This window comes from Vitis riparia, chromosome 15 (genome assembly GCF_004353265.1).
Source record: "Vitis riparia cultivar Riparia Gloire de Montpellier isolate 1030 chromosome 15, EGFV_Vit.rip_1.0, whole genome shotgun sequence".
Taxonomy (NCBI): domain Eukaryota; kingdom Viridiplantae; phylum Streptophyta; class Magnoliopsida; order Vitales; family Vitaceae; genus Vitis; species Vitis riparia.
This window is the reverse complement of record NC_048445.1, coordinates 6,593,155-6,615,932: the sequence shown is the minus strand read 5'-3', so window position 1 is coordinate 6,615,932 and position 22,778 is coordinate 6,593,155. Positions and strand designations below refer to the sequence as shown.

Genomic DNA, 22,778 nt, shown 5'->3' with positions numbered 1-22,778 from the left:
AAAAAGTTATTAAAATAAGAGAGGAAGAAGATTAAAAGAAAATTTAAATATTTTATTTTAAGATAGTAAAAAAAAACTTTAAAATAATTTTTAGCATAAAAGAAAAGAAAATAATGAATATATTTATTTTAAATAGTGTTTTAATCATAAAATTATTTACTTCTAAAATGTAAAAATATAATTTTTATTTATTTAAATTAATATTTTTTTTTGTAGAAAGTATTTTCTAATGTTTTCATAATCATATCAAATATTGAACTAAAAATTTATAAATTCGTGGTTCATTGGTGGGAGGTGGTCGAACCATAGTCAAACTCATAAATATATAATTTATATTTTATTAAACTTAAAAAGTTAATAATATTTATGATATTATTTATTCATTTTTATATAAATGCATTAATATTTTAAATTTATTAAACAAAATATATATGATAAAATATGAAAATATATTGAAAATGGTAAAAAAAAAAATTGTATTTAATTATTTAAGTATGAAAACATATTGAAAAAAAAAATGTAACTTTTATATATATATTTCAAGGTATGAATCTATATATCGATCTATCTTATCTATCTATATATATAGATAGATAGATGCATGATCCAACATGTCTATTTGTCAAGTAAAAAAAATTCCCCCTCAATCTGAATAAAGTGGTAAAAAAGTGGTAATAAGTTATATAGAATCAGAATCAATGATTCATGGTAAAATCCCTCCATGATGCATTTTATTACCATTTTTTGGCTGATCGAGGGATCAAATGCTTAGGGGGTGGGGTGCAGCACACTATTTTCTGGGGGCTTTACAACACTTGCAAACCAAAGGGAGAGGGGAGCCGCCGGGGTGTGTGCCGTCGAGACAGCAATGTTCGACTAGTGGGAGCTCCATGTCGTTGACAATAGTGAGCAGCTCTAGTTAGGGCATTCATGCGTGGGGAGGGAGGGGGGTGGAAGTGAGATTTTATATTCGTTAAAACAATGTCGTTTTGATGCTAAGAAAATAAATAAATAAAATTAATTGAATAGTCCGATTCGTTGGTTCAATCGCCAGTTCAACTTGTCCAATTCCAATTCAACCTTTTTCCGACCTAATTGACCGAACCGGATCGGAACCGTGCCCGAACAATCCGGATCGAAACCATGACCGATCGGTCCGGTTCAATTTTTAAAACTATGGTATTTTCTAAAATAGTTTTTGAATGGTTAATATATTTTTTTATTTACAATTTAAAAATAGAAAATAATGTTGAATTTTCAAATATTTATAAAAAAAGTTTAGAAAAAAGAATGAAAAATCCAAAAATGGTTAAATAATAAAGAATTAGCTAGTAGTGGCATGTGAAGAGGTGTGGAACAAAAACAAAAATGAGTCAATGGGGTATTTTTGTCCATTAATACCTTATAATCAATTATAAGTAATAGGAATGAATACCTTACATCGATTATCAAATCCAACGGATTGGAAGTACAATTCTCCCTATTATTAAAAAATTGTTCTTGTGATATTATTAGAGATATCATACCGCTCCTCATAAAAAGAAAAAAACAAGTTAATTTTCACTCCTAAAAAAAAAAATCATTCTTTTATCCAATTTTGATCGTCTTAGTAGATAGTGAAAATAAGTTAAATCCTGTTTTGTCATTTGACCACTAAGTTAAATGCCTAGTTTCAAAAACTAACTCTCTTCAAACTTATTTTTGGATAAGACTTTGAGTGCCATATTTGGAAAACCAATTTTTTTGAAAACACATTCTCAGACAAACTATTTTCAGTAAAAATGTTATCAAACATTTTTTTTTAATTTTAAAAACTATTTTCAATAGAAAATATTTTTCAAGAATAATTATTGGAATAAGAAATTATTTTTAATTACAATTCTCTAATAAGGCTTAGAACTCACTATTATTACAATTTTGATTCGTCTCTTTTTGTGACTAAGAGATTGCTAACGGATTTGATTTTTTTTTTCCTTTTGTTTTTCATAGAGGTTATGTTTAATTTCTAAAAGAACCGAAGGAAAATACAAAGTAAAGAAAATAGAAAAAATAGAAGAAAAATTGAAAAAAAAAAAAAAAAAAAAAAAAAGACGTTTCATTTTATATGAGGATTTAAGAATTTGAAAATGTATAATTTTTAAATGATTAATTATAATTTTTATCTTTTTAGTAAAAAAGAATATTTTCTTTAATATATTTTTTCTCCTTTGCAATTTTTTTTATGATTCCTACATACAAAATTTAATATGATTGGATGACTGGAGATTTGAAGATGGGACCGTGAGCAGTAGATTGAGCCCATCCATCTCCCAAAGGGCCAAATTAATTTAACTTTTAAACATTTTATAATTCACAGGGTCAAGACGTGATGCTTATTCTCGCTAATTGATTTGTCAGTAATTGATGTATTAAATAAAAAAAAAAAAAGACAATCCTTTGTAAAATTCATTGTTACCATAATAAGTAAATTGCATTTTGCCGTTAATATTTTGTCATTTCCTTATATCATGGTAGATTGTGAAATCATGACTATTCCATCATTAATATCATTATCATTTCCTTATATCATGGTAGATTGTGAAATCATGACTATTCCATCATTAATATCGTAATACATCCATCATTCATTCTATTTCTTTGACCATGATAGGTTAATGAAATTATGACTACTCGATAATCAAATATCATGTTACATCATAGGTCATGTCCAATACTAATTTCACGAATGAGATTCTTGTTTTAATTTTTCAAAGAATTTTAGCAAATATCAACATGATAGAAAATCTATAGTGAACCATAACCTTAAAAGAAACTCATTTAATCTTAGTTTATTCATTAATTCTTATTCTTCTTGTTCGAGCAAGTTCTCTGTGTTATTATTTTAGCCCATTTCATGAAAACAAGTACAAAAATGAAAATAAAAATAAAAATAAAAAACAAAATCGCACAAATTTTAAAAGACAAATACTTTGCATTGGATAACCAACCCAAGTTGGTACAACAATTTTGGATAATATTGACGCTTTAAACAACTCTTTCAAAGGGAAGGAACTTGTATCGTCATGTATATAACCAAATAGATGTCCACTCTAAGCTTATAAAAAAAATTATATGATTAAGATGGTGGTGTTTGTTTTTTTGGCTTTTTGCTTAAAACAATTTGTTTTCAGAATTTAGGTTGTTTGTTTTTCTACTTTTTCATGATTTATTATAAACTTTTTTACTAAATAGAAAAAGTCAAAATATGTAGCTTTTTCTAAATAGAAAAAATAACATATTGGTTTTTCTTTATTTTTTAATACTTAATAAAAATAAAATACTATAAAAATAAATAACCTAATATTTAATACTATTAAGCATTAAGGTTCTATTTAGAATTAAGTAAAAAAATAAACACCACCATATAACATTAAAACTTTTTTCTCCATTCAATATGGAATATTATATTTTCATGGGAAAGGATTATAATCTATTTGACAGTATTTGTGTTAAAAAAATAATAATAATTCACCATTAATTGAGAACTTAAATATGAAAAATAGTTTTCTCAACTTGTTTTTTTATGAAGATAATGTTCATTTATGGATAATATAAAAATTCTTAAAGCATTATTCATACTTTCAATTATTGTTCATAGCACATTATTGAAAATAATATCTCGAATTTATTTTCAAAATAAATTATGAAAAAATTTGTTTCCTATTAAAAGTTTATGAAATAATTTTTAAATTAGAAAATTATTTCTTATTCTAAAAAATAGTGAGTGTGTTTAAGAATAGTTTCAACAGGGGCTTCAATTCCCTGCCCGGTCCAAAGCCTGCTAGGGCTGGCCCGATCCGCTTTCCCCTTGTCTTTGGTATCGTAACATTCATCAAGAATGGGAAAATAAAAATCAGACCAGAGGAAATTTCAATTATCATAATCACCCTGATTTTCTATGGAAAATCCATTACGCTGATACAAAAGGGAGCTTTTTGGGAAGAGGTAAATTTGTGTCTCATAGCTTAATCGCAATACTTTAAAAAAAAAACATTCCCCATTTCTGTGCTGTTTGGTTGCTGAGAAATATAGCGAAAGAAAAGAAAATCTACAATTTAGAGCAATCATTTCAATCCCAACTGCAAGTTCGGAAATTTGAAATTTTGGGAGTTTTGGGAGGTTATGTGGTTTTTGTGATTGGTATTTGTGTGACTTGGGATGTGTAGATGTGATTGAGCTCCCAAATAGGGTTTGTGGGTTAAAGAATGTTAGGGTAAAATATGATCTGTTCGGTTGTTAAGAAAGTAATAGAATAGAATAGAAGAGGACTTGTAATATTAGTTTTGAAACTCTGTAAGGCTGTGTTTAGTTGCAGGGAATTTTGAATTAGTCTGGGAAAAGGCCCCAACCTGCAATTTGGAATTCTTGGTTCTATATATTGTTTATTAATTGCAGTGAAGACATTTTTTCTTTTTAGTTTGAATAAATTCCAAGGCAAAAAAATGATTTTTGAATTTTTCAGAATTGAAAGTCCAAAGAAGATTGGATTCTTCACAACCAAACGGACACTAGGTTTTTCATCATTTGGAGTGCAAAGAAACTAAAACCTCCCCTCACCCTGGCCAGATACATCTACTTGGCTTACTTGTTCCGAGTTTTTCATATTTGACACTCCCAAACGACGTAAAACATTAAATTTTTTGAATGAATTGGCTTTATGGATCAATTGGTCTGTTGTTTTTTAATGATGAGATCACTCACTCAATATAAGGATGTTGTTCACCTGTATTTGGATTGTTGATTTGATTGGGGTTGGATTTGGATAATTTAGATTTTCACCATAATGGATTGGGGTAAAGTCAGGACTCACATATGAGGTATTGCTTGTTGGATTACATGTGGGTGTACAAATATTATTTCAAACTCTGATCCTTTTGTGGATCTAATTGCTAGAGCCATGCTTGGTGGAAGAGATCCACTACCAGCGTTCTTTTCACTTTTTCAATCTTATGAACTTGCTTGATCTAACAGACTCTTGTTGGCATTGAATTAACAATCACTTTTACCTTTCTAGAGAACATTGAAATCCTTTATTGAGGGAGTCACTTGATTGTTGCTTCTGTTACCATAATCCGACAACTGATAGATTGATGTTGGTGCATTGTCATTGATTTGTAACCATCTTGAGCTCTGATGTCTTTACATCGTAAATTACTGCTTCCTTTAAGGAGTTCAAAAGAACCTTATATTCCAAGAGTGGTTGAGAATATCTGAGTTATAAGATTGTGGCATCACAGAAATTTTCTATTGTTTGTGATATTCTTAGCCCTGGACAATTAGTTTCATTCATATATACCCTTTCTTGGTTTGCATATGCTTTTTGATAAATATGCTATCCATATATGAATTGCAGAAAATAAGAAGTGTAGCATCCATCAAAGCTGCTAAAGTTTCAAACGTGAACCAAGGAATGGCATCTTTAGCTCAAGCTCCATCCACTATGGCTTCTGTTACTGTTCCCAAGGTCCATCATAGAGGCATGAAATTGTTTCAACCCTCAATTTCACTCCATAGATTCACCTTTCCTCATATTTGCATTAAACATCCTCCTGTTTGTTGTACAAAGCTGACTCCATGGGAACCTTCACCAGTCACATATTCTCCCACAGATGAAAAGGGTAGTGACTTCTTGAGGGGAACTTCCAACATATTTGAAACTCTAAATTCTGATGACACTGCTGAAGCACCTGTTACCAACACAGAAGAGCTTATTCATACAAACAATCAGTCATCTGGGCAGTTTCAGTTCCTTAAATGGCCGATGTGGCTTCTGGGCCCTTCTCTTCTCCTTGCTACAGGCATGGTACCCACTTTGTGGCTACCCATATCTTCCATATTCCTTGGCCCCAATATAGCCAGCCTGCTTTCCTTGATAGGACTTGACTGCATCTTTAATCTTGGTGCCACCCTTTTTCTCCTCATGGCAGATGCTTGTGCCCGGCCAAAAAACCTAGCACAACCCCTGAACAGCAAGGCTCCTTTTAGTTACCAGTTTTGGAACATGGTTGCAACTATAACTGGTTTTGTGGTTCCCCTGATAGTGTTCTTTGGTTCCCAGAATGGTTTCTTCCAACCCCAGCTGCCTTTCATTCCATTTGCAGTTCTATTGGGTCCCTACCTCCTTCTTCTGTCCGTGCAGATTTTGACGGAGATGCTGACATGGCATTGGCAATCACCGGTATGGCTGGTGACCCCAGTTGTATATGAGGCTTATCGAGTTTTGCAGCTAATGAGAGGATTGAAGCTTGGAGCAGAGCTCAGTGCACCTGCATGGATGATGCATACTGTCAGGGGGCTGGTGTGTTGGTGGGTGTTGATACTTGGTATGCAGCTCATGAGGGTTGCTTGGTTTGCTGGTTTCACTGCTGGAGCTTGGCCACAAAAGTCCTCTACTTTGGCTGATGGTTAATCGAATCTACCCTTGGTAAAATTTGAATGAAGGGTTGTGGTTTTAAATACAGACCTATGAGGATACAACTGAACCATGTCTGTGGAAATTGCCTAGGTGAGTCACCTTGTTCTTCACTATGTCTATAGCTATTTGTGTTGGACATCTACTTTGTTGAGTACAGAGATGTATATCATAAGCAAGTTATGTGTTGCAGTAATGGTTCATTAGTCTGATGATTGGATTCAGATTATATTTTCAGCCAGTCATATCTTGGCAAAAGCCTCAATGTGCTGGATTGTAGAGACTATGCGTGTTACTATTTTGATACTTGAAACATGACGTTTATGGATGGAACAAGAAAACCAATGTCAATTAGGTTGCACCCAGATCTAACGGAATGGAAGATTTCAAGATAATTTCTGCCATAATTGCCTAACCATCACCTTTAGGCTAAGGATTTGTGTGATGAGAATCCTAGTCAAGTGAAGAGGACTCATCTTTTAGCTAATTTCAATTTCATTGCTTTTACATACTTTAATGTCTATTTGCTTACCTGGGAAGCCTTTCTCCAAATATGATTTTAATAGGTCTTTTGGTGTTGGGAATCGTACAAAATTGACAGCAAGAAAAGAAAGTATAGACTTTTAAGACGGGATCCTAAAAAGCGCATGAACAGGTTCACCATTGACAACTCTAGTGCATATTATTTCACCCTACTGTCATGCCTCATTCTTGCACTTCTAGCTGAAAATTCCGTGAACCCCTGTTGTTTGGTAGGCCATATCTACAACCAATTAACAAAATATGTTAAGAAAAGGTCTCATTATCACCTATCAAACGTTGATAGTACACAATGTCAAAAGAAAAAGTTACACTAAATTAGTGTCCTACCATAATACCAAAGTAAACTTTTTCGATGAGATGATATCATATTTGATTTACCATAGATGAAATCTTAATACTTTTATATCTTGATCCCATTTGTTTTCGATGTATTATAGATGAAGTCTTCGTACTTTATATCTTGATTTCATTTGTTTGATCCAGGGTGTCGTATATTTATATCTTTTATCTTTTATTCAACCGCCTAAATTTCATCGTACACCATCAATGGCCTAAATTCAAAGTTACACGACAAGTGATGCAAGCATCTGATTATTCTATCAACTTTACATATCCTGATTTCAGACCTTGCTTGTTTATGTTCTCTTCACATGCATCTCTTCTTGCCATTAGAATCACACGCCAGTGATATTGGTCCCATGGGTTTCCAGTTTCTCCCACATATTGTCCAGATTGTTCAGAGGTTAAATCACCAACTAATCTTCCAATATACTCTCATTCTAAACCTAAAGGATTGTCAGCTGTTTACTCAACTTCTGGTAGATTATGGCTCTTGTCAAACTGCAACCAAGTTTAGGTAGAATCAATCCAGTTCAGATCTGAATTCGTTCTGCTCAATTACGGTTTTTGGTTTTAATTTTAATTAAAATTTAAAGATAAAGTTATAGTTTTTAAAGGATGGTACTGATATTATAAAATTTGTATTAAATATAGAATAATTTTATATGTAAATTAATAGAGTTTTTTATAATTTAATTTTATATTAATTTTTTTAATTATAAGTTCAACCATTATCTATAAAGTTTGTTAATTATAATTTTAAATTTAAATTCGATATAAGTTCATATTTTTTTTTTCTTTTAATTTCATTTAATAAAGATTCAAAATTTACAAATATATTATTTAATATGACTTAGATATAATATTTTATATTTTTAAGAAATTAAAATATTTGATTTTTTTCTATTCAGTCAAATAATAAATACCACTTAAGTTAATTAGGTTTGACTTGAAAGAATAAAAAATCAATGAAAATCATGTATTTGAATTTATATCATCGTATATTTTTCAGGTTAAAAACGATCTATTTGAGAAAAAAAATTTAAATTATTTTTAGTTATTTTATTTTTATTTTTATTTTTTCATTAAAGAATTTAAGGATGAATAAGGTGGAGGAGTTTGTTGAGAAACAGGATTTGAAGACTTTGACAAGATAAGGCTAACACTATGAATTGGGAAGATGCCTCTTAGTGGAACCGAAGGAACTGTATGAACAAGTATCGTAGAGAAGCCGCAGTCTCAACGCTGAGCAGAGAGACAGACGACACTGTCCTACACTAGTCTCTCACGTTGTTGCCTTTTCAGCGGTCTATTTTTTTTTTCTCTCTCTAAATTCGAACCTACAACTCTATTCATCTCTAGATCCATCTCCTCGCCGGGAAAAACCAGATTCTCCGCCGCCGTTAAGTCACTTCTCTCTGCCGGAATCCCTCTTTTTTTCACCGTATCCGGCGTTTCTCTCACGATCGAGTCGGAATGAGCACTGGAGAGCTCCTCACTATCGAACCTCAAGAACTTCAGTTCCCTTGTAAGCTTCTCCCAAACATTTTGAGGTAGATCTATGTTTTTATTTTCTGTTGTTTTTTATTTGTTTGTGTTTTTGTTTCCGAAAAGTTGAATTGAGGAAGCAGATCTCGTGTTCTCTGCAACTTTCGAATAAGACCGATGATTATGTCGCTTTCAAGGTACTATTTTTATGAGTCAGATTCATTTAGTTTTATATATTATTGATTTGATTTGAATGCTGAGGGCTGTGAAATTGGTGAATTGTTAGGTTAAGACCACAAATCCTAAGAAGTATTGTGTTAGGCCTAACACTGGAGTTGTGATGCCTCGCAGCACATGTGATGTAATAGGTATTGCTCCTCAATTTTGTTGATTTGTTATCATGTAGCTCATCCATTTTGTCTTGGAATTCTATGTTCATGTTTTTTCGTCCAATTGATTATCAGTTTGTTTATGGTTCAGTTACAATGCAGGCGCAGCGGGAGACGCCTCAGGACATGCAATGCAAGGATAAGTTTCTCCTTCAGAGCGCAATTGCAAGTCCTGGAGCTACCGCTAAGGACATTACTTCAGATATGGTAATAATATAACATCGCACTATATTGTCATATATGTTAGTTTTAAAGGATTAAATGGCACAATTTATAGCATCTACAAGCGGGTTTTAATTATTTATGATTTTATTTTATAGTTCAATAAGGAAGCAGGGAATCGTGTTGAGGAGTGCAAATTGAGGGTTGCTTATGTTCCTCCACCACAGCCACCATCCCCGGTGAGAGAGGGGTCAGAGGAAGGCTCTTCCCCTAGAGCTTCAGTATCAGACAATGGGAACATCAATGCTTCTGAATTCACTGCAGTGAGTATTTGATATGTCTAGTGGTTTGAATTTAAAGAGAGACCTATTTAAATCTTTATATTGCCTTTTCACCTTTAATCTAGTGTTACATGCTTGTATGCTTATATGATTATGCTTGCAGGTCTCAAGAGCATATGTTGAGCCTCAAGATAACTCATCCGAGGTACTTGTTTTTTCTCATTTTTTGTCATTTTCAATTGTTGATTTTGGAAGATACTTGCATATGCTTAATTTTAGTTGCAGATGCTTGCATATACTTAATTTTTCTATTGAATGCTTGTCTTTACTTGCAAATTGAGTTTTCAAATTTTGTTGATTGTTAATTGGTTCATCTAAATTTTGTTGTTAATTTTACCTTGAATTATATTTGTTAAAGCATTCCATTTTGTAAACATTGAATAGGTCCAGGGCTTATAATTTTGTTTTTTTTTTTTTGTTTTTTTTGTTTTGTATTTTTGTCTAAAATCTTAACCTTTCTTTAACCACTGTCCTTGGTTGCTTCATAATACCAATGGGTGAGTTTGACCCCAACAGTTAGCACAGTTCTGCATATTTTCTTCCTTTCTTTTGGCTCACTTTATATTGTGAAATTTATCTAATCAAATCAATTCTTTTGGCCGTATTCAAATACTATTAGACACTATCTATCTGCTAGCTCTTTCTTGTCTTCACCTTTGCTAAAACAAGTTTTCTCCAAATCATTTTTAGCATCCATATCTATAATCCCTATTAACTCCATTTAGTTCTACATACCTCAGTGTCTCATCTTATAGATCCTTGCACAAGAATTTAACAATTGCTTTTACATTGGCAGTTGATGTGTGTACGGCATGCATGTACACATGTGCATGGGTGTGCACCGTCATTAATGGGTGCTTGCACATTTACTTTGTTGTTGAAAATTAACTGGTAATTGTAAAAATTAGAGAAGTTTTCTCCTACTAACTTGATAGCTTTATGTGTCTGAAATGATCACAGTGTGTAAACAGTTGAATGTCTAACATGCACCCCATATTTTTTTGCTATCATGAATTAATTAGAGCTGTCAATGTTAATGAAATGAATAAAGATGGAAATGAAAAGGAATTTTTATTTGACTCTTTTATCATCTTAAATTGACTGTCCTACATAAAGCCATCCTAGAGTTCCATGGTGGTGTTTGTTTCCAGACAAAATCTGTTAGGTTGTGTGTCATCATTTTTCCTTTTTCAAATTCTGGTTGCTTGCTGGATTTTTTTCAGTTCTAATTATAAGTAGGATCTCCCATATTATTTGTTGCTGTTATTGATTTTATGGTCATTTCCTTAGTATTGATTTGAAATCTTTTTGTTTTGCATTGGTTGCTAAACCACATAAACAGGGCTTTCAAATGCACAGGACAATTTGCAATAGATAGAAATCAACATTCGTAATTAAACAATCTTATGTTTTTCTTTTCCTTTTTTGGTTATGAAGAGAGGTAAAATTTCTTATTGAAAATAAAAAAGAAGTACAAATAAGGATCAAGAAACGTATATGGAAAAAGAAAAAAAAAATCAAATTTCTGATTCATATTCCGACCATATTTTGTCCACAGTTCTCATCCATTATATGATAAAACTAATTTTGAATAAGGGTAAGTTATTTTTCTAGAACCAACTCCTGCGGCCCCTTATCTCCTTTTAGTTACTGCTTATGTTCAATATATGTTCTATGACTTGGTGTTTGAGTATCAAATTCATTCAATGCCATATGTGAACCTCTGAGGCTGATAAGTTGATTGTTAATTGAGGGTTGGGTTCTAGCCTTCTGCATTGCATTGCAATAAATGTTAATCATATACATGAAGAGATACTTTTTGTCAAATTTGTTGGTTAAGACTGTTGCACCTTTGCTTTCTCAGAAAACAGTAAAATGCATTCTCTGGATGCTAAACCATTTTATTTTTTATTTTTTATTTTTTTTATGAGAAACAACAGAGTAATATATTAAATAATTAAAAGGTACAAAGGAAGAATGAGAAATCCTCCCAAAAACAAAGAACTAAACAAATGGCACATCCAAAATGCTAAATAAACCTATGCACCATAAGGGAAATACACAAAAGAACCTCTCCTTCCTAGCCCCCACCTTTGGACCTACACACCAACAACTAATCAAGTTGAATCACATTAAGGGGAATGCCCCTGAAAGTTGTGCTAAATCAAAATATTAGTCCTGAAACATTATGATGATCCAGTATTCATGTTTAGCTATGTGAGTTTTCTGATTCAATTACTGTTAGAAACCCTGGTGGGAGTCTATTATATGGGGAATGTCTGGTTTGGTAGCAGTTAGTACCATGGTGAGGGAAATTCAAGGTGATATTGTCAAAAATGGAACAAAGCCTCTGGCAACCTTAGAAACCCTTATGATTTAGAAAAGATTCTTTTAATTGCACTTGTTGGATCATATTAACTGTATCCTTCGCATAGTGCAGTCTAGTCATCATTTTCCTCATCATTGGTTCTAAGGTGGCAATACACCATCATATTGGGCTTGGTCACCTCATCAGAGTTTTCTAGCCTTGTTTAGGTTTTCTTTGGTATTTGTCTGACATTGGCACATTCTTCCAATGGTGATCATCATTTTTAAGTAGATTAAAAAAAAGTTAAAAAAACAATCATTTGCATGCCCAGTGAGCTTAAGGGGTTCTTTAATTTGCATATGCAATTTGTTTAGTTGACCATTTTGCAATTGGTGACTGCAATTATATATTGATAGTTGGACTTTGTATTGTGTATCTGAGTGTTACTTTTGGTAATTTCAGGCAAGGGCTCTTATTTCAAAGCTGACCGAGGAGAAAAAATCTGCTATTCAACAAAACAACAAGCTTCAGCAAGAATTGGTAAGGGACTTTGCTTTTAATTTGTCTTTTAGCTTCTGTTTTGCATGAGCCCCTGAAACAATCTTACATCAGATACATCCTTAGTACTTGAGATTTTAGTTATGAAACGAACTATAAGAATTTCATTTTTCTAAACAAAACTAGAAAAGATACCAAGAAAATTTTGGAACAAATGTAACCATCCTATTGATATGCCATAGCCAGTGGAGTCTGACAGAGCTGAGTAGTTTTGCTCTCTCAGTTCGAGTAGCTTGTTTGTTATGAAGAATTAGCTAATCTTAAATATAATAATATGCTTAAAATAATGTTTCATAGATGTGATCTTATAGCGAAATTTGGCACAGTTTTTTAGAATGTAGGTTGCGAACACTCTACAACAGATACAATTCATTAAATGATAATATGCTTTGGTCCAACCTTGTTAAATTTTAGACCTTCATCATATCATCTTTCACAGCCATTCATTTGAAATTGAGTTCATCATTAATTGGTAGTGGTATTTTCCAGTGCTGTGTAGATGCTCAAATGCTTTTTGAAAAGGGATTAAGGGCTATGCTTGGGATCCCAAAGTGTGATTAGTATAGTCCCTGGTTAATGATGCCTGTAAGAAACAACAAGCAGCACCAGTCCTTTTGATCATTGTTTTGCATAATGATGGATATCCACACCAAAGATCATGTGAAACATTACTTGGTTTCCACCCCCACCCAAGATTTTCACTCTGTTAAGAAGAATTTCCAACTTTCAAAACCTTTCCAGAAGAACATCTGCTGCACCATCATATCTGGATTCCCCCCAATTAGAATATTCCTCACCGTATTTTTGCTGCAACTGTCCTTGATAAGTATTGCATAGGTCCAAACATCTGAATCCTTTGTAGCCCCATTCATCATAGAAGTTTGTCCTAATCTCTAAACATCAACAGCTTTACACCCCAGAAAAGGCAGCTTAGACCTTGGAAAATAAATTTCAAAATACTACCAGAAATACTAGGAGCTCTTTGAAACATTCAACTTACAATTTGATTTGGTGTTGTGCAGGAGTTCCTCAGGCGTGAAAGCAACAGAAGTCGCAATGGCGGTCTCTCATTTATATATTTTATTCTCGTTGGTTTGCTTGGCCTCCTTATGGGCTATCTTATGAAGATGACATGACCAAAGGAGTTGCCATTTTTTTCCATGTTTCACTCCCCCAGCTGTTTAAAAAAAACAAAAAACAAAAAACAAACCAAGTGTAGAATATTGAAGAAAACCAAATTTGTGACAGATATGAGGGAGCTGTGGGTCATTTGGTACCAGTATGCAATGACAGAAGAAAACATGCTTTAGATTTGATGGGTTTTGTAATTTGCTAATGCAAGAATATTCTAGGTCATTCATTTGTGTGACTAACTGCTTTATTAACATTGCCTATTTTGGTAACTTAGTAAGATAATCTCATTTTTTTCTTTTGCCCTTTTCCTTATTTCCTGAACCATGCAAGAACTGCGTGGCTTTTGAAATATGATTGAAGTCTAATAAGCAGTTTGTGGCAAAATACTGAAAATTAGACATAGAAGCTCCAATTTCTCTGTAATTTACCTGGAGGATTGGGTCTACCTCCAATAACTTTGAGTTTTATTTGCATTTTTCTTCTTCTTCCAATGTACATTTTTCAATTTAGCTTGTCCAACATTATGGAATTATGAGACACACTGTTAAGGTTGTGTTGCAAATAGTGAATACCCTCTCAGTATTTTTAATATAGAGATCAATTTTTTAGAATCATCCAAATATTTCCTTGTTTTCTTCCATTTCCCGTCTTTTTCAAGCTAGGACAGATGCTTTCTTTGTGCCCGTTACTTAATTTTCCAAATGCATCCACATACATAGCCGGTCTGTATAAGCAATACTTACCCTTAGTCATTACAATAAGAGAACATTAATAATTAGCAATTGGAAGATACACAAGACACTATTGCCTGGTCATGACTTCGACCCCATTCCTGCATTATCAGTTTCGGATCTTTGTAACATGTTGCATCGACTAACAATCTTCTGAAAATCTTCCAGGCTAAGCTGCATATGAACCAATCAGACATCCAATCAGAAACTCAAACAAACAAGGAACTTAAAACAAAGTCCTTTTTCATTCTGTGAGTATTCACACCTGAGGCCACACCAAATTCATCCTTTACCATTCCTTGATTCTGTGTGTATACACTAACAATCTATAATGAGACAAAATTAAATAGAAATGAGGTGCCAGTGTTAACCTTTCCATCTCCATCACTATCAAAGCAATGAATCATATCGGCCATTTCTTTGTCCGTCCATGTAAAATCATGAGTATAGGCCATTCTTTGTAGATCTCGCAAGGTTATGCCCCCCTTCCCTGCTTCTGCATGCCGGCATTCCACTTTGTCAATGGATAAAATCAGTAAAAGAGGATTAGTTAATGAACTTTTCTTAAATAAAAATGTTCAGATGAAAGATAGGTTAGGGACTCATGCAGATTCCATGATAGCATTTTTTCCTAAAAGAGCATATATGATTACAGGAGCAAACCAACCAAGTTTCGCACTTCTCCAGCAGTTACTACTCACTCTTATTGGCACATTTAAAATCTACTTTCTTCAAGTCTTTTCAGGTTCTTATGCTGACATGAAATCCAAACCCAAGATTCATACACACATCCTGATCATTTTCTTTCAAACCAGAGGAATATTTTTTCTTCAATAAATGTTCCCTTTCAAGATCTGAGGGGACTAGCCGGTCTCTGTTTATTGTGCTCTAGGAAATGAACCTCTTGATAAACTAGAATGGCATTTCCTAACAGTGGATCAAACCCCCTATGAACCTCCAAAGGAATAGTTTTGGCAATTGGCACTTATTTAGTTAGACATCAGGCAGTTGAGCAAATAACTCATTTGTTTTGGAAGAAAAATGTCCAAGATCAAAACAAAATCTGAGGAAGATAACATGTTTAAAGAGAACAAAAACAGTAAGAAGGGCTTTTTAAGTTATCATGGAACGTGAACTGAACCCACATTTGAGACTCTTGCTTAAGAGTTTCACATGATAAGAGTCTTTTCTTTTTTTGGGGGGAGGAAGGCCAAATTTGTACTATAAAAGGCTTGATCAGAGAGACAGACAGCATTTCTCAGATTTGAAATTTCTTCTTTAATTTGACCAAGGTACAATATTCATAAACCTCATTCAAAGGCCTATAAAATCCTCATACTCTTTTCTTCTCTTTGTAGCAGAGAAAGCAAAATATGTTTCTTATGAATCTACCGTAGTATATGTAACTAACCTAATGCAGACACTGATGCGTAATGCTGCACAGGAGTCCACAAAAACTTTCAAATATTTATGGAGACACAACTATCATGCTTGTTTATGTATGTGTTTTGATAAAGGACAAGTAAAACACATCCCTCTGCCCATACTTTCAGATAGACATGCCTAGAATCAACCAAGGAATATGATCCCAGCCCTTTGATTTAACCAATCCTTTGAGATAATCAATAGGCACACACATACACATACATGTTTTTCATGCACAAGTAGTAGTGCCAATGGAATTACCATCAAACTGAAAGAAGTGTATGACTAGTTCATCTTCAGTCATTTGCACTCGACTAGTGATCTGTCAACCACATAAAAAATGAGACATAATAAGAGGATGGAAAACATGAGAAAGAAACCATTTCAACATGATATAAAAACCAACCCAAGCCTGAAACATACCGGTTTTTTTCTCTTCCTCCTTCCTGAACCCTCCTGGATTTGTGCTTTTCCCTTTCTTTCACTTTTGGTATCATCCAAAACACCCGCATCAGAGCTCTGACAAGGTCCACTTTGCAGCCTATCTGTAGCCACTGGACAATCTTTTAGTGAAAGGGCAATTGCCTGCATATAAACGCTAACCAATCAGTTAACTTCTCGTCATCCAATCATTAAGTATCCAACTGAGATTGATTCACCATTTGTACCACAAGGTTTATTCTTATCTCATCTAAAACTCAACCCACTGAAAGTCACCTGCTTTAAGGCATCATCATCGTCCACAAACTCTGAGTTGCTTGAGATCTTCTGAACAGGAACCTTTTTCTTAGGTTTTGAAGTTCTATTCTTTACCTGAAGCAAACAAAAAGCAAGGAAATCATTCCTAAAAAATTATGTTATTTCAATGCAATACTTTCTCCCCATTCCTATCACAAGATAATTGGATGAATGAATTTGGCAACACAAGCATTACAACAGAAGTTGAATACATTTGCCAGGCAATGTGTTAGTCTCAAAATCGTTGTCAGACAAGACTAATTTGCCTCATTGCTAAACCCTGTCTCCCAAAATTATAAGCATATGAGCAACTCCTTTTTTGTAGAACACATTTACTAGAGAATGAATCATACAACTTAAAATAAATTAATAACAATTACTCCCAAATATTTCTAAAAAAAGGAAAAAAGTGTAGGACAATCAAAATTTTCATGAATTATGTTGGGGTGCAAACCACATATGTAGACAAACAAAGCAACTGCTAGGGTTTATTTAATTTCGATTTATTCTTTAAGAAACTGAAAAGATAAACATTAGACATAATACTGAAAATATTGTTTTCCTTTCCTTCAATTTTCTCGGTATCCAAACATTGGGATAGAAGTACCACCTTCTGAACACGAGCCCCAGAAGATCTACCACCCACAAACTCCTTTTCGTCGTCATCATCATCTCCGTTAGAAGAACTGGAACCCTCCTCTGCCACTGGCGGTGTGTAATCCTCGTCCTCAACCACCTTTGCTTTTCCCTTTTGTTTTTGCTTTTGCTTTTGCTTTAATTGAACCGAACCCATCAAAGAAGACGCCATTTTAGGCAGCCCCAGAGCCTCCAATCTCGCTCTGTTTTCTGCAATTCGTGAAAGCCTCTGTTTCTCGTACTCCGATATCGCCTGTGTTTCGCCATTATTGGGGTTTCCTGGCTCGTCTGAGCTCGAGTTCTCCTCAGTTTCGTCAGTTTCTGAGCCGGAGACGTCGTCACTCGCCATTTTCTGCAAATGGGTGGCTCGATTTTTCATTGAATTCGGGAACCGAATGTGAGGTTTGAAATGGGTCTGGATTCGACCCGGTTGGACCTGGCTCGTGTCTTGTGCCCAAAGGCAGTGGTGAACCCCAATGGAGACACAAATCTCTGAAAAAATTGCCACATGGCAAAATAATTCAATCCACTCTTTTAATACACCTGACTTTAGCCCAAGGCCATTTTGGGAGTAGATTTTGAGAGCAATCTTAGAATGGCTTGTGAGGGTTTGTTAGAAAAGTGTTTTTCGAAACGGTTGTGAAAATTTATTTTTAAAAATTGTTTTTTCTATGTTTAATAGAATAAAAGCTTATTTGATAACTTAAAATATTTTTAAGTTTATACTTTTTATATTAAAAAATAAAAAATTATTTTAAAAACAATTATCATTAGTATTTGAAGCCTTTTCAGTAAAAATTATTAAGTTTTTAAAAATTTTAAAATAATAGGAAGTTCTATAACAAAAAATCATAATTTTTTAAACAATACAATAATTTCTCTAATAAACTTTATAATTTTTTAAAATAACTAATATGAACCAATTGAAACTCTTTGTTCAAATATCATTTGTAATTTGATAGTTAAGTGTCATTGTAAATTCATCATTATTTAATTAAATATTAAAATTCAAAATGTTTAAACATCCCAAAATCCATAACAACCCACCATTAAAAAAAATCCTTTAATAAAATATTAAAAATAAAATTACAAAACTTTCAATCTATCAAAGAAAAATTTATAGAAAAACCAAATTTTTACATCAACAAATGAATTTTATTTTATTTTTTGTCAATTTGATGAAATTACTTTATTATCCATTATACATATTTTAGTCATTAAATATTATCATTATTGATTAACATTATTTTTTTTACCAACAACATTTCTGTAGACCCCCATTTAGGCACAGGTCACCTTTTCTCTATTTGTTTTTGCAGATCACGTTTTTAGCCAGGTGCCACTACCCCAGCGGGCCACATGTCACATCCTTAGTGGCCATAAGGAATCGACCTCGCTTTTTGAAGCTACAGTAGGACTTTGACACGTGGAGGAACTTTCTACAAAAGGAGTGGGACAGAAAGGTGGCTGCAGAAGAAGTGGGACAAAAAGGTGGCTGCAGAAGGAGTGGTGCAAAAAGGTGGCTACGACAGAGATCGTTGGGAAGGCAAATCCGAAAAACGAGAGCAGGTTTTGTCGGGGAGAAGAAAGAGAAAAGGGAGGGTGTTTTTTTTTTGGAGCAGAGGACGCTAGGAAGATTTTTTTGGGAGAAAAATGAGAAACTCGAGGAAGGGGAGAGGGAGAGAGTTTAGCCAGGACGCTTAGTTGGAGAAGAGGCTTTCAGGTATGATTATCACTCTCTTACATCCCTTGTGAATATTGGAATACTCATTGATCTGTTTGGGGTGGATAATGAAGGCCACCGGTCTGCTTGTTGAAGTATGACCCTGCATTTGTGTTTGCCATTGTTCATTTTAACTCGCTCTGATCCTACTGTGATTATGAAATGCTTGAGATTCATGAGGGTGGTTGCATTTGATATGGTTTACCCACCTACTCAGAAGATTCATGGATGATTCATGAAATGCATTTTCTGAGATTTCTCTTTATTTATTCGTCTTCTTTCACACTCTGTTTCTCTACTTCCCCTGTTTCTTGATATCCTTCCATGGTACGCACCCGTTTTCTCATCCCTGCTCAAAAGAGATCCTAGAGAATCTGGAGTAGTCGTCATGGCAGCAAAGCTCCCCTCATCAGCATCTCCGTACCCATTTTCGTTTATTATTCATCGTTTCATCCAATATGTCCATACCCATCGTTCAACTATCCATCTCCCTCTCTAGGTCGTCATACCCATTTCCTCACTCAAGCTTGCAGGAACCAAGCTTCCTCCACCACACCCATTTTCCTCTCATTCATTCTCCATCCCACTCCCCCGCTTATATGGAGTCTCCCGGGTGCGTACTATCCTTCACTCTTTCGCATACCCATTAGAACCAATCACCTAAGCCTCCATATCTATACAACCCATACCTATCCTTCACGCTAGTCATAGCAACGTTCTATCTTATCCGGGCGTCTCACTCCCGAAATTCCTCTCCGCCGCCATTTCGTTCAAGTGTCTCACTCCCGGAATCCTTCTGTGCTGCCATCCGTCCGGGTGTCTCACATCCGAAATTCTCCCCCGCCGCCATTCCATCCGGACATCTCGCATCTGGAATTCTTCCCTCCCGATGTCCCACCTTCTCCGGATATCTCACGTCCAGAATCCCATTTTGTAAATTCTTTTAAATCCTGGCATTCAAATAGTCTCGCTTGCCTCATATTTCATCCTCAAAGTTTCTTTGGGTTCCAAAATCGCATTTTTAACAAAGCCTTGCTGCCACTTTCGTTTCTGGCAAGCAATTTTCATACTTCCTCTGTTTTTAAAATGTTTTGAAGTAAGCGAGGAATCAAATTCTGTAATTCCGAACAATGGAATTATCGGAATTAATCCATACAAAATAAACGGGCTTTGGTGGGGGCCCCACATACATGATCTTATGATCTATTGATTGATCTGATTGATTAATTTAATTGTCATACATGATTGATCTTATTCTGCTCTATGACATGCATGCTGCTATTTCTTAATTGTGCACTAATCTCTCTCTTGCTAGCGCATGGTGGCTCGTTGCCGAGGTACGCACCTACTTTCACTCTGGTTATTCTCTATGCATATTTCAATTCTCATATGTGCATGACAATCCCGGGTATTCATTGATTTCCTCATCAACTGCCATGCCAGCTCCACTTTATTAGTGAAAACCCGTTTTTAGGGACTTAGAGGGGTGCTACGGTCTTTACCGTACCTTCCTAATGAGTAACCTGACCCCCGAGCCTGATCCAATTTTTCGTAAATCACCTTTCCCAAAATAAGGAGTCACATTTAGAGTTTTTCTTTCTTATTTTGTTTACCCTATAAAAAATAAAACAAAAATAAGTGACAACTTCAAGTCACTTTTTTAATCAACAAATCCATTTTTCAAGCAAAAAGCGAGTTTTCGTCATTCGAGTGGGAAACGCATTGAGCCGAAATGCGGGGACCACAATTTCATTACAATTATTTTTATTTTTAAATTAACTTTATATTTTTAAAATAAGCATTAATTTGAATACATTTTATTACAATTAGTTCTTCTTCCAAGGGAAGGTGTGTCGTGACTCCCTCTTGGAGGGACGGCCCAAGAATGGCTAAAACAAATGCACCAACCTTGAAGTGCCTCGAGAACTCTTCCCCTTGTAGCTCTCGGATTAGGGGAGCGCTCTCAGACTTGAAGCTCTCAAATTAGGGGAGCTCTCTATGGGGGAGGTGGCATTATTGATAGAGACTTATCAACAATCTCTATTAGGGTTAGCGGATACTTGTGTGACTTCATCTGTGTTTATTAGGAGTTGGCTTAGTCTCTTTATGCCATTTTCTAATCGAGCACTTAATTGCTTAAATGCCCGTTTGAATTCCCTAAGACTTTTTTTTATTCTTCCTAGCATGTTAATTGTAGGATAACAATGGTACGATTCAATCTCATTCAAACCTTGTTTCTTTTATTTATACATATTCTCACCCCATCTAATAAATATAATAATAATAAACACAGTAAAATGGATAAGTAAGAGAATTTTCTACCTCCGTTCTACCACACCCCACCCTACTTATTATTATTATTTTTTTACTTTTAAAATTTTAAATTATATTCCAAATAAATATAATTTATAAATAAATATTATAAATTATTTTCATAAAAAAATAGTATTTTATATATGTTACAAAAGTTGAAAAATGCGGAAAAAACAATTAAAATAATTTTTATTTAAAATTACATATAATTAGGTTGGATGGTATGGGATAACGTGGTATCCAAACCTACCTCAAACCCATCTAAGGTTTAAAACATTTCTTAACTCCATCTTAAACCCACTTGTATTTTTCTCAAATACATCCCATGAAGGATGAGTACCTAAACAAACACTTCTCATTATCATCTTTAGATATTGGGTTGTTTGTCTATCATCATTGTTGGAAGAAGTTTTTCCACTTCCGTAAAGTTAATGTCTTTCGATACTAGACCCACATGATATAATGATTATGGAGCTTTAAACTTTCGATCGATGTTGTTTTCTATGACGTGAAGACTCTTGGCTTTCAAAGCTTTTAGAGTTTGTGGTGCGAAAGTGTGTAAGAGCTCTATTAATCACCTTTCCTTAGAACAATCCTTTTTCTCTTTCTAGCTTCGCGAGGACTTCTACGAGTACTTTTACATGCTCATTATTAATTTGGTAGCAAAAGTGCTCACACTCCTTTGCATATCTGCAAGTCTATTAGAATGATAAATTTAAAAAGGGTAAAAGAAAGAAAGGTGATCACTTGATAAGCAAAAAAACACCCACCTAGTTGATTGTATCTTCTCAAAATATTCCACAACTTCTCATCTTTGGAGTCAAATTCCCAGCCCTTGGATACGTTGACATAACCGTTCTCCGAACCTTTATTTTACTTGGGAAAATTGAGAACCAAGGAGTGTGACCGCTTCGAAGGAGTGAGGAAGTAGGTTTTTGTTTCTTCTTAATCAATCCGACATCTAGGTTACGTTGATGATTGACTACTAGGGACCGGACAAAGAAGTCAACAACCTGCCCAACTATTCCTCTAGGTGGGCTCTCTAGAGGTGGTCATGATAGTGTGCATTGGGGTTATGTGGTGTTGAGATAAGAAATAATAAAAATTTACTCAACTCAAAAATCACCCGTTACAATAACTTGATATAAATATAATAATTTATAACACAACATAAATAATACGATACAATCCATTTAACTCATGTAAATAAATTAATTAAATTATATATGAATCCATAAAATAACTTATTAATATAATTTTAAATTATTAAACTTGTTTAAAAATTTTCACATATTAAAATTTTTTACCATTCACACACACACACACACACATATATATATATATATATATATATATATATATATATATATATATATATATATATATATATATATATATATATATATGTTATTATTTTTAAATTTTAAAATAGAAAATGGAAAGTATAATATGGAAACAATCACCAAAGATGTAATATTTGACTTTTGTATCATATATAT

At 33.8% G+C, this 22,778-nt stretch overlaps 3 protein-coding genes across 3 annotated transcripts; 2 read left to right on the top strand and 1 right to left on the bottom strand.

Moving 5' to 3' along the window:
- The first annotated feature begins 3,818 nt into the window (after window positions 1–3,818).
- Window positions 3,819–6,779, top strand: LOC117931524. Its single transcript, XM_034852489.1, has 2 exons — window positions 3,819–3,984; window positions 5,393–6,779. The coding sequence occupies exon 2, from the start codon at window positions 5,450–5,452 to the stop codon at window positions 6,446–6,448; it is 999 nt and encodes a 332-aa protein (XP_034708380.1). The 5' UTR covers window positions 3,819–3,984; window positions 5,393–5,449; the 3' UTR covers window positions 6,449–6,779.
- A 1,705-nt stretch (window positions 6,780–8,484) lies between these two features.
- LOC117932362 (vesicle-associated protein 1-2) lies at window positions 8,485–14,015 on the top strand. Its single transcript, XM_034853592.1, has 8 exons — window positions 8,485–8,861; window positions 8,948–9,018; window positions 9,108–9,189; window positions 9,302–9,417; window positions 9,531–9,695; window positions 9,817–9,858; window positions 12,484–12,561; window positions 13,602–14,015. The coding sequence occupies exons 1-8, from the start codon at window positions 8,810–8,812 to the stop codon at window positions 13,713–13,715; spliced, it is 720 nt and encodes a 239-aa protein (XP_034709483.1). The 5' UTR covers window positions 8,485–8,809; the 3' UTR covers window positions 13,716–14,015.
- Window positions 14,016–14,304: 289 nt separating this feature from the next.
- LOC117932361 lies at window positions 14,305–17,740 on the bottom strand. Its single transcript, XM_034853591.1, has 6 exons — window positions 17,218–17,740; window positions 16,587–16,682; window positions 16,293–16,454; window positions 16,131–16,191; window positions 14,816–14,958; window positions 14,305–14,618 (listed from the first exon to the last, which is right to left on the bottom strand). Exons 1-6 carry the CDS (start codon window positions 17,620–17,622, stop codon window positions 14,526–14,528), a joined length of 960 nt encoding a protein of 319 aa, XP_034709482.1. The 5' UTR covers window positions 17,623–17,740; the 3' UTR covers window positions 14,305–14,525.
- Between the last annotated feature and the right edge of the window lie 5,038 nt (window positions 17,741–22,778).

Bases quoted from the DNA above. Each gene is read 5' to 3' on its own strand.
- LOC117931524 (XM_034852489.1), top strand. From the start codon at position 5,450: ATGGCATCTTTAGCTCAAGCTCCATCCACTATGGCTTCTGTTACTGTT.
- LOC117932361 (XM_034853591.1), bottom strand. From the start codon at position 17,622: ATGAAAAATCGAGCCACCCATTTGCAGAAAATGGCGAGTGACGACGTC. The intron at 16,683-17,217 runs GTGGTACTTCTA...TGTTTGCTTCAG, and splicing joins CTGGGGCTCGTGTTCAGAAG to GTAAAGAATAGAACTTCAAA. The intron at 16,192-16,292 runs GTATGTTTCAGG...TGTGGTTGACAG, and splicing joins GGAGGAAGAGAAAAAAACCG to ATCACTAGTCGAGTGCAAAT.
- LOC117932362 (XM_034853592.1), top strand. From the start codon at position 8,810: ATGAGCACTGGAGAGCTCCTCACTATCGAACCTCAAGAACTTCAGTTC. The intron at 9,696-9,816 runs GTGAGTATTTGA...TTATGCTTGCAG, and splicing joins ATGCTTCTGAATTCACTGCA to GTCTCAAGAGCATATGTTGA. The intron at 9,859-12,483 runs GTACTTGTTTTT...TGGTAATTTCAG, and splicing joins CTCAAGATAACTCATCCGAG to GCAAGGGCTCTTATTTCAAA.